At 36.8% G+C, this 11,377-nt stretch overlaps 1 protein-coding gene across 5 annotated transcripts in view; it reads left to right on the forward strand.

The window, feature by feature from the left end:
- Positions 1 to 11,053, forward strand: part of LVRN (laeverin) — a 33,909-nt gene extending 22,856 nt beyond the window's left edge. For 2 of the 5 annotated variants that reach the window (XM_079331546.1, XM_079331548.1), the window contains 8 exons: positions 372 to 427; positions 1,679 to 1,832; positions 2,700 to 2,794; positions 3,481 to 3,588; positions 7,214 to 7,384; positions 8,874 to 9,014; positions 10,047 to 10,122; positions 10,814 to 11,053. In XM_079331546.1, the coding sequence (XP_079187672.1) occupies positions 372 to 427; positions 1,679 to 1,832; positions 2,700 to 2,794; positions 3,481 to 3,588; positions 7,214 to 7,384; positions 8,874 to 9,014; positions 10,047 to 10,122; positions 10,814 to 10,960 (948 nt within the window). In that variant the 3' untranslated portion in view covers positions 10,961 to 11,053. Of the gene's footprint in view, positions 1 to 371; positions 428 to 1,678; positions 1,833 to 2,699; positions 2,795 to 3,480; positions 3,589 to 7,213; positions 7,385 to 8,873; positions 9,015 to 10,046; positions 10,123 to 10,520; positions 10,647 to 10,813 lie in introns of those variants that run through there. The other 3 variants (XR_013777294.1, XM_079331547.1, XM_079331549.1) reach the window with 3 other exon arrangements.
- Positions 11,054 to 11,377: the final 324 nt, after the last annotated feature.

Raw genomic sequence — 11,377 nt, forward strand, 5'->3', positions numbered from 1 at the left:
AAGGGAAAAATGTACCAAAATTTTGTAATCAGGATATTTTTAGGAAATGTGGCATTTCCATGCTTTAATTTTAATTACAGCATGAGAGTAAGAGGAGTCCTGAAATTCTCTGGTTAATGTACTGTAGTTACATATTTATATACAACATAATATATAATTATATTATGGAGCTCTGTGTGTATATACATAAAAATATCTCTTAAAACAGATAAATGATTTCAGATTAAAATGCAGGATACATTTTGCAATGTTTTGTACGATGTTTTGATATAGAAAACCTGTTAGGGATCCTTCTGAAACCTTGAAAAACTTTTTGTAAACTCTTAATGGTATGTTGAAATCCACTAACACTACATGAATGCTTTCTGCAGGCTATTCCCGCTGTCAGTAGGTTCCAGCTGATAGATGATGTTTTTGCACTGACAGAGTAAGTATGTTTCCAATATGTTACTGAAATTGATTAAACAATATGATTACACTCAAAATTTCTGCTTCTGCTTCCTTCATTCCTACCCATGTGTGCCTCATAAGAGCTATTGCTCTCACAAAATGGTGGGGGTGTTATTTAATCCCTTCTTCTGTCAATGCTGAGTGATTTACTTCAAAATTTTGTTTTGTTTCCAAGGAAATTATTTTAAATTGTGGCACTGCCATGAGTAGTTTAGGGATTAACCTGCATTTGTTTTAATGGAAAAAAAAAATAGTCCAAATGTCCAAACCTCTTTAATTTCAGTTGATGAGTCATGACCTGGTTGTTCAGGTCAGTGGTGCTAAAGAGGCCAGCAGTGCTGTAGGGAGCTGAGAAGCACTAAGTGTGTCTGTGCCCCACATGCACCAGGAGTACCAGAAGCACCAGACACCTGTGATGAGGGTGTGCCTGTGATCAGGGATCTCAGGGACGAGGTGGCCCAAGCACACTGCCCTGCTTCGGGCCTCTGGAAGAACCTCTGACAGGAGGAAGTAAAAATCTGATTTCGTCTCCCATAAAAATGTCCTTTCTCATAAGAGAGCTCAGAACTAGTAGCTAACAAGAAATGTAACTGTGAAGTTCAGAGCTGCTATGTTAAGTACACCAAAAAAAATTTTTTTTTTTTTGAGGAGAGGGACTTGGAATTTTGTTGTGAAAAAATGTATTCCATGCTTATTCCACACTGAGGGACAGAAATGCCATGCTGAAGTTGTCAATTCCACAAATAGTGTGCACATGAATTAAATTGTTCGACTTTTACATATTCCAGAAAAGAACATGTAATGAAAATAAGTTGTTTCACAATGTAAAAAAAATAAGTTGTATTATAACTAAAGTGGTGCTTTTCTTTTTGATTCTGTGGGACAGACACATGGTGTCAATGTGTTTGTACCATATCCTGCAGCCACCAGCAGACACAGTGTGCATGCTGCCATGCCTGGCCTATTGGTTTGATAGTGGCACAGGACTCCTAAATAAGTGTTTTAAGAGTTCAGCTCCTAAAATCACCATTGCTTTATATTTGTTTTTTTTTGTTTGTTTTTTTGTTTTTTTTCCCGGGGCTTTTTCTAGGTTACTTTCTACATAGTATCCTGATGTTTTATTGCCTGTTTCATAAACAAACAGATTTATGTGGGGTAGGCAATTAATGTGAATAAGTATGCTAAAATATGTGGGGATTTTTGTTTTGCTTTGTTGTTTTTTACATAGATTTGGATATGTTCCAATTGAAACAGCACTTGAGCTAACAAAATACCTTGCCAGAGAAGATGAACTCTTCATATGGAATATGGTATTGTTAAATCTAATACCTGATAAATTGGAAAGCACACTGAAGAACCATGAAGTATATCCACTTTTAAAGGTATGACCATTTTATTAGTTACCAAAGATATTAGGCTGTGCAAACACATTAGTCTAAAAGTAATACTTTTTAAATTTAAAATAATGTAGTGGTGACTATGATGAGTCAGAATGCTTGTGAGTCCTTTTACATGACTTTTATCAAGTAGTTGTTTTGTTTTAAATAGTAGGAGGTGCCTAATTATACATATTAGTCAATGATAAGTCTTGTTGAATCTTGAGTTGATTGTTATTGAAATGCAGAAATACATTCACAGTCTTTACATTAAGCTTTGTCCTTGGTTTTTTGAAACTGCAAATCTGGAAAATAGAACTATCAGTCAGTAGTAAGTGAAAAGACCAACACTGCTATGTATAAAAGGCATATAGTATTTGTGCTTCATACTGCTTTCCATTCACCTTCATTGAGTGAAAGAAGGAACTGTGTTTACACACTCAATGAAATTATTCTTTCCCATGCTTGACTTGCCTGAGATGGTATTGGCACATTTCCTTGACTTCTATTTGAAGATTTCTGCTTGCAGTACAATCCCACAGTTTTAGTTCTCTTAAGTTCTAAAAAATAAAGGCATGTTAAAATAAGTGAGAAGAGTAAAGTATTTCCTATTGAAAAGGGTTTTTCCTGTTTCTTGGAGAATTTGTTGTCTTCCATAATAAGTTCAGAGGTTCTAGTGATGTGAAATGGTAATGTGCCAGTTTGAATTGGAGTACAGGTATATTGCATTTTAGACCCAGTTTATATTTTATTTAATGTCCTGTGTTTTCAGGACATTAATAGTGGTAAATTTTCAGGATAATTCTGAGTAAATAAGGAAAATAAAAACTTGTATCTAAATGAAAGTAATTTTTCTTTCCCTTCTTTTAAAAGAAATACCTTTTAAAGAGAATGTTGCCAATATACCATTATTATGCAGGTTTTATCCGTCAAAATGTTGATGCTTTGGAAGATGATTATTTTGCTCAGTAAGTATCCTGCTTTTATTAAGAGTTTTTTTCTGGTGTAATTGACTCTGATACATTGCAGTTTGCTCGTGTAAATTTAAATACAAGATACAGGAAAAAATCTCTACCTAGTGTGAATGCAACTGAATTGTTATTTTACTGTCCTGTAAGTGTGTACTCTTTATGATGACACCTCCAGTGAAACTGCACTGTCAGGACAGGAGCATAAGGGATGATAGTTTAAGGATCTTAGTGGTAGCTCTTGTTTGTCAAAGAGCAGGCCCAAAAGGCTGCTGCTAGATGAAATAAAACTGACAGCAATGAACTTATGATATGATTTTTGGATCAATTACTAAAATTTTTAAATACTTCATTTTGATAGGCCACTGCAGCCACAGGCATAAATATCAGAGTAATTTGGACTAGACACAACTAGTATCTTAAAACTTCAAAGAGACATATAAACCACACAAAAAACTTACAGAAAATATAGTACATTGGTTGCCTCACTAAAACCCACTAATATTAACATCTGGAGACCATTATTGTTTGTTTAATTATTTTATTAAAACTCAATTGTTTGTAGTAGAGGTTCTTGTGGGTTAATGGCATCATGTTCTGAAAGTGTGGTGGTCCGGCACAGTTCAAGTACTGCAAATGTGGTGTATGCATATGGTTTATTCTTACTGTTTTAACTTCTCTTCAAGAATGTATTTGGAAAAACTTATGGCAACAGTGTGCTGGCTGGGCCTCCAAGACTGTTTGGACCTGTCATCTGAACTGTTTGCTAAGTGGAGGGACAGCCCTGAGTACAAGTAAGAGCAGTGATCTGCTTGTAGAGGTGTGCATGTCTAAGGGAGGTGGAAAGTTAAAGGCTGCTACAAGAGACAGGCAGAGTGAAAAGTGCCTCTGTACACTGCTCTTATTTCTTGATAGAATTTAAGACAACTCTGTCTGCCCAACCTCCTCCTCTTCCACAAATTCCTGCTTTATGATGATTTCATGATTGCTGCTTTTTACATAGACTTTCCAGGCTGAAGGATACAGATTTTGCCATGAAGACCAAAATCTGGTTAGCCATGTAACAGGTGAACCTCCTGTTAGAGCTAATATCCTATATAGCCCAGTCCCTTTGCTGTCATACAGCCTTCAGGTGGTCATGTACACCAACTCAGTTTTTAAGCTTTTCTTAACAATACTGAGTGATGTTTGCATGATACAGCCATCTGCCCACAGTGAGCCCATCAAGGTGCCTTGCATGTTCTGTGTTCATATAAAGAGGTGTTGGGAACATTCCTTATTCTGGCACTGGAGACCAGTGGTCAGGTGTCTGGTCTGTGAGAATGGACTCCCCCAGAAAGAGGCTTTCTGTACTCAAGTATTTCGTCATTAAAAAAACAAAAATTCAATGTATTGAAATTCTTACTCTTTTTTTTCCTCCTTCTTTCTTTTGATGTCTTTCTATGCAATAATCAAATAGTGTTGGCACCGGTGAGTGAATATTTAAAGTTTCTTTTTATTTGTTGTAGTTGTGATAAATATTTTGTTTTATTTGATGTATGTTGATACATGTAGATGGCTAAAGAAACTGAACTTGCACTATTATATTTGAGTTTTCTAAAATAGCTTCATAGTGATCATCCTCATAAAAGCCAAACTGAGTTTTGTAGTTAGACTGAAAAGTTTAAATAGCCTACATACACACATTTTGTATTCTTGCAATTCCACACTAAAAGCAATAATGCTGTGCTGAACTGTCAGTCTGTTTTCAAAATAGTCATCTTTCCCTATTAATAGCATTTGAATCTCTTGTTTAACTTGAATAGCTGAAAAGTCAGTGAAATATGTTAGCTGATTTGGTTTAGAATTTGACAAAGAATATTAATTTTGCTGTACTTCTGGGCATTGAGAAAAGTTAAAATGGATTTTACTGGGCTACATGCGTGGAAAAAATGAAATTCTGAATTTGTTTAAGTGAGAAAATAATTATGCTTTAAGGAGAAAACCCCATAGAAGATAGGACACTTCTTGGGTTTCAAGTGACAGAACACTGTTCCCATGCAGTTAATGAAGGGTAGGAAAGGAAACAGGCACAGTACACTTTTGACCCATATTTCACAGAAAAATCCCTTTAGATGCTCTTTTGTTCTCCATGCTGAGAGCAAATTCATAACAGCACACTGCAGCTGTTTTGCCACAGGTAGAGCCCAGAAGGATTCTCACATCTGTGGAACGAAGTAACGCATTTCTGTTTCAGATTGTGTGATCAACTTTCAGCTGAACATTGCCAAACTCTTCCTGGCAGAACATAACTGGACTTGATACAGTGCATTTTTATCTGTTTCATGGAAATAACTAGAGCTGTAATCCCCAGCCAATTTCTCAGTTTTACTATTTTTTCATTGTAGGAGTGTAGTGAAGCTTGCTAAATTAATGTATTCTCTTAGGTCCTGTTACTGGCTTGCCTTTTGAAAGAAGGAAAATAGCATGGGGGAGGGACAGCATTTCTATCCATTTTACTTTTTTACTAAAAGTTCACATATGCTGCTACTACCCCCAAAAGTTAAGAAATGACCATGTCATTTCTGGATTGGTTCCAAAAGAACAGTATGAAACAACCCGCCCTGCTTTCCAGGAGCTTTTTGCATCTTCCCCAAGATGTAGAAATGAGGGATCCTGGCAGGCCAGTAAGGTCAGATCACACAGCTGCTCCCAGGGAAATCTTCAAGATTAATAAGTCACACCCCTCACTTAATATAACCTCAAGCTCTTCTGGACTATACTGGACACAACATAAACCACATCAGGGCCAGCACAGATGTTACCAGCCAGCAAACCACTGCCTCAGAGCAGGCTGCCCATCCAGCCTGCTTCAAAGGTTGTACATTAGAGGCACAGCCAAATGATACACAGAACCTGTCTGTTCACACACAACAACTTTACACTTATTAATCAACATTGTCTTGCAACTATTAGAACAGCTTCAGTAGCAAAATAAATGACTGTACTTTGAGCAAAATAGCTTTACCCTGTTATTACCTCACCATGAACTCTTACTGCAACATTATGAAAAGATTATTAAACAAACCCTGTAACTCAGATGTGTTAGAGAGGGATTCCTCACAGGACAATACTTTAGCATGACATAACTACTCTACATTCATTTTTTATGGCAAATCCCTTATGTTCCAGCAAATATCTAGGTAAATGAATCCAAATTATTTTTAAAAGTAAATATAGAACATGCTCACACTTTCTGTTAGCATGACAGTGAAATCCCCCACCTACAACATAACTACCAAAATCCCTGCATTTTGCCTTTTCACTAACAAGTGGTGTCTGTCATGCAAAACACCTCTGACTCTCTCCCTCTTTCCTGCTAGTCCTTTGTCTCCAAAATTTATAACTTCCTTTTTTCTACCTTGTACTCTAAAGATTGGTGTCATATAGCCTTTCTCCTGAATAAATAACTCTGTTGTCATCATCCTCATTTTCTCTAGGATAGTCTGCTGAAATTCAGGAATTTTTAAGTAGCATTTAAATTTGAATTTCCTGTTTCCAGTTTTGGGCCTGAAGAATGGCTTTTCTGATCAGAGACTTATCTGTTTTTCCAAGTGTATCCCCTGATCACAGGGAGGATAATTTTTACTCCTCTACTCACAATCTTGGCTAAATGTAATAATAAGCAGACTAACAGTATGACATAGGGAAGTCAAATGTTTTGCGTGCAGCAACGGGACCCATTCTTCTGTAGGGAATTAGTTCAAAATACCATTAGTTCAAACTGTTTTCAGATAGCTACATAGTAGAATACTGCTATCACTGGAAAGTGTTAACAGTGTCATAATGTCAGGGACACATCATTGCTACAGGAGAAATTTCCTGTTCAGCATAAGGAGCATTGTATTAGTAATGTTTACATTTAGTTTCTGTTATGAAATTCATTGCCATGTTGAGGGTTCTTCCCTGGGGTGGGAGTAATAGAAGGCTGCCAGTTGCATGGAAAAATGTCCCTTCTGTTTCCTTCTTCCCTGTAAGTGGCTTTTCCTACTGGATGCATCCACTGAAAAAAATTAGAAAAGGTTTGTCTGGGATGATTCATACATGCATTAGTACACTCTAATGGTGTGATCCATTTCCTAGGTCGTGGTGGGAACAGTGGCATTGACACTGTATGTACACAAAATAGTCTGGTTCCAACTGCTCGAAAAATATTGGGGTTTTTGGTTTCCTTTAAGCTGCATGCTTTTCAACTGCTTAAATCATGACTAAAGCAATTAGATTCCCTATCCTTATTTACACTTCTATTTTATATTTGCATATATATGTGTATCTTTTAACTGTGTATCTTTTAACTGTAAATAAACATCAGTTATGCATTAACAACAGGGTTTGCCTCTACAACAGTACAGTACCTTTAAATTGTATTTTGCTTTGCAGAATTCCCTTTTTAATTAGAAGAACAGTTTCCTGCTATGGCATTGCAGTGGGAACTGATAAAGAATGGAATTTTGCCTGGGAAATGTACAACCACACTGACTCCATAGAGGAAGATGAAGATGTTCTGCTCTATGCCTTGAGCTGTGCCAAAGAGCCATGGTTACTTCACAGGTGATCTTGATCAAAGTGTATCTTTGTGTATGCAGAAATAAAGAACAAGAACAAAAATACTTTACTGTGCAAAGCTGGCGAAGGTCTGCCTCCACAGAAGTATATGTCTTGTCAACCACTGGTAGAGTTTTAAAGAGTTTTGTTAGGGAGCAAGTATAAAAAATGGGACAAACGCAAATAAACAATCCTTCTGCAAATACAGCTTGTGGGTCATCAAGTCTGAAGTCCCAACTCCATGTGAGCCAACCAAAAAGTTAAGACATGTATCAAAGCATCTTGTCCAAATGTTTCCAGAACACAGTTTGGAACAATGTGTTTATTTTCTTTTACTGGCATTTGTATCTTTGTCAGTAAAAATACGTTGAATTCTCTAATGGATCATTATGTATCACCTAAAGCATTGGTTAAGGGATGTAATGTTGGCAATGATGATCTAAAGAATTATCATTCAAACATTCTCATAAACCCCACGGGTCTAAAGGTGTGGAAAAAGCATTTTAGTCCTTCCAGCCACCTGCTCTAGTGTGGTGGTCATTTGGGAAGACAGAAAAATATGACTGAGAATAAGACAAGAAATGTTGCAAAGAGACGCACAACCAGCTATACTAATTTCCCTCTTAAACTATGATGCTTAATTGCCTTTTCCTTGGAACAGGCTAGCACCATTCCATGGTAAATCAGCGAATTGTGATGAGCTTCTTCCTCCGTGTACTTTAGTAGCTGATGAGCCAATCTGTTTTTTGAAATGCCACTCAGGGAGTGTTTTGGGGTGAAGAATGTTAAGATGTGGTTTTCCTGGCCCTCACAATTCTTTGTGCATTATGTTAAGCATAGTGGTGGTATGCAGAGGGGAGAAACCCAACCCAACTACTTTACCCATAAACCAGCTGCTTGCAAGATCCTATGAGAAAACATCTCTTAAAGGGTTCATTTGGAAGTAGAAGAATGCAAGGTAAAACTTTGAGACACCGAAGAGAATAATTACTTTTCAAGATGTTCAGGCATTCACTGCTACTGACACCATTAGAAGACAATTCCTGAAATACTTCTGAAATCCTCCATTAGTCCTCATGAAGATCTTTGAGCCTTGTCATAGGGGATCCTATAAAAAGGTTCTTTTTGTATAAAAAATACTTTTACATTCAGGCTCCATCTGAGTCGCAGTGAAGTGAATTGCCTGAAGGAGAGCAGCAGTCTGTCCTTCCACAAGCTAGTCTGATAGGAACAGTTGTCTTTCTGACACAAAAATAAGAAACATATCCATGTCCATTTGATATTTTATACACTCACTTTACTAAGAAGTGAAGAGTCAATGTGAAAGGACAAATGTTAAAACCTAAGCTGAATACGCAGTTCAGAGTGACACATGCTGATATTTGTTGAGATAGGAACTCTTGTGAACCAGATTATATTTCCAGATTGCAATACTGTATATTTCTGTTGTGCAACAGCAAGTGACAGGTTTATTTCCTTCCTGCTTTTCTAACAGATACTTGCAATATGGACTCAGTGACACTTTATTTTCTTCCAATTGTACTTCAGTCATCATCTCACATGTAATGACTAAGGATATTGGGCACCGTATAGCCTGGGAATTTGTCACGGAAAATTGGCCACTTTTAAGTCAAGGGTAAGCAACAAGTTTTGGCTTCCTTTAATTTCGGTGGCTCTTTGGCTTCTTCCTCTGTCTTTATGTTTGAGCTGTAAAATTCAGGTGCAGATTTGGATTAGGGTTAGGTACTTTCAGAGATAGCTATTTGTAATGATTGATTTAATTAAGTGTGCAGAGCAAAGTTTTCAAAGGATTTAATTCTGATCAGGGTTTAATGACAAAGAATGGCTCATCAAACACAGAAGACTTTAGAAATTAGTCTGTTCATGACTGTTTCTGTGCTTTTAAGTACCCCAAGGAATTCTGACTCTAGAAGTGAGTTTAGCCACTAGGATTTTACAAGTGGGTGTAAATGCTGTAAACTGTGAGTGTAGCAAAGGAAGTATTTTTGATGTCTTTTTGAAGATTCCCTCTCTCCTTGGCAATTTTGAAAAGCAGCAGGGCTGTGACACAGTACATTCCAGCTGCTTTTGATGGCAGAGGAGACCACTGTGATCCATTAGTGGCAGCAAAACCAAAATCAGGAATTCAGGAGCATTTCAATGTGTAAATTATTGCTAACACTACAAAAGGCAAGTTGTAGCACATTTGTGTCATATCAGCTTGTTCCCTTGTTCCCTGTGTTCTAAATTGATGAGAAATTAGCTGGAAAAATGCTCCATTCTTTTCAAACTAAAAGAATAGTGCAAGTGTTTATTTATATGCCACCCTCAGGATATCAGCAGGAACACCAGCTTTTTAAACACATTACTGGTTACCCATTTTAGCTCAGTTTGGGCTTAGAGATTATCTGTTTCATTAAAAGAATTCACATTACCAAAGTACAAAATACCAGATCTTACTGGGAAATGAAAATTGTATTTCATGTGGCTCAAATGACTGAATTGAATATTAAAAGAGGGAAAACAGTCCATAGTTGCAAACTTCAGTTTAGTTGGTGTTTGCAGCATAGTAAATAATCACTAAATAGTGCAAATATTTTGAAATGAGATGAAATTTAGTATATTTGCTAATGTGTTATTTCAAGGAACTTTATCTCATTTTTTACAGATATGGGCATGAATTATTGCATGATGTACTAAAAGTCATGGGAAGATTTGTCAAAACAGATGTACAGATCCAAGAGGTAAAATAGAGAAGCATTTAGTCTCAACTTCATTGCCAGTTGTAAATACAAGTTTTTGTTCTTCAAAGCAACCATTGACCATAATGTTGATGTCTTCCAAATCTTCATGTTTGGAGCACAGTCCCCATAAATTCTTTCATAACTGTCTCATTTTCCTCTATAAAGTCTCTCTGTAGAGACAATCTCTGCCTTGATATCTACTGAAAATATACTAACATTTGGGCTGCTGGCCTGTTAGGTTGTCATACTGACATCTGTTTAATTTCTCATATTCTCATAATTTCTCATATTGCTTTCTCATCACTGCTTCCCCCAAATATTTATTTACTATTCTCCAGTCCTCTCTTGTCTTTTGCCTATTAGACTGATGAGAAAGATTTCTTGTTCTGTGATTGTAGAACAGGCAGCACATGAGGATTCTTCTACCCAACTAGTCCTAGACAGTGTGGTACCACCAGTACCAGTGAAGTTGGCTGCATTTGAAAGGATTTTAGAGGAACAGCAAAAGGGCACATTCTTGATATGTAAGGAGCTTTCCCACGTTAGTGTAAATCAGTAACCTTCCCCCACCCCCTCTTTAGTCTCTGTCATCTGCCCCTTTTCTGTGCACCTCTGTCAAAAGCATCTGTCAGGCACACAGTTGCTTGCTGCAAGTGATGCATAAACTATGCTCATGTGCTTATTTCTTCAGCTGCAGGTTTTTTATAATGCTACTTTGGAAGAGGATGAGAGAGAGGCCATTACTATGCTACTGGAATCTGCAAAACTTGAAAATATTGAAAGGAGAAAACTACTAATCAAAGTTGCCAGCTGGTTGGAGAAAAATGTAGATAACTGACTTGGAAAACAATTTCCAGTATATTACTTGTGATTTTCTGTCATATTGGTATTCACTATAAACTGTAATTAAAGGTAAAGCATATTTTTATGAGTCCTGTGGTTGTCTTCTGAAATTCTGGATAAAATAATTCACAAAGAAATCAAGGATTTAGGAAAACAAATTATAAACATATTTGCGTCTTGTATCTAGAATAATTTCCTCCTGAATAAGGTCTTAGGGATGCATTGCTAAAAATAGTCTAACATACAGATACATCCTTGAATCCTTTGGGGGTTTTCTTCTGAATATCCAAATGAAAGACATGCTGCGTGTTTGTGGCAAAACCACATAAGGAAATTGAAAAAGTTTACTCTTTGTTTCATTTGTACCGTGATCCATGGCCAGTCCAGCAGGGTGCTTAGTTTCACATCAGCC

This window comes from Erithacus rubecula (genome assembly GCF_903797595.1).
Source record: "Erithacus rubecula genome assembly, contig: SUPER_Z_unloc_4, whole genome shotgun sequence".
NCBI lineage: Eukaryota > Metazoa > Chordata > Aves > Passeriformes > Muscicapidae > Erithacus > Erithacus rubecula.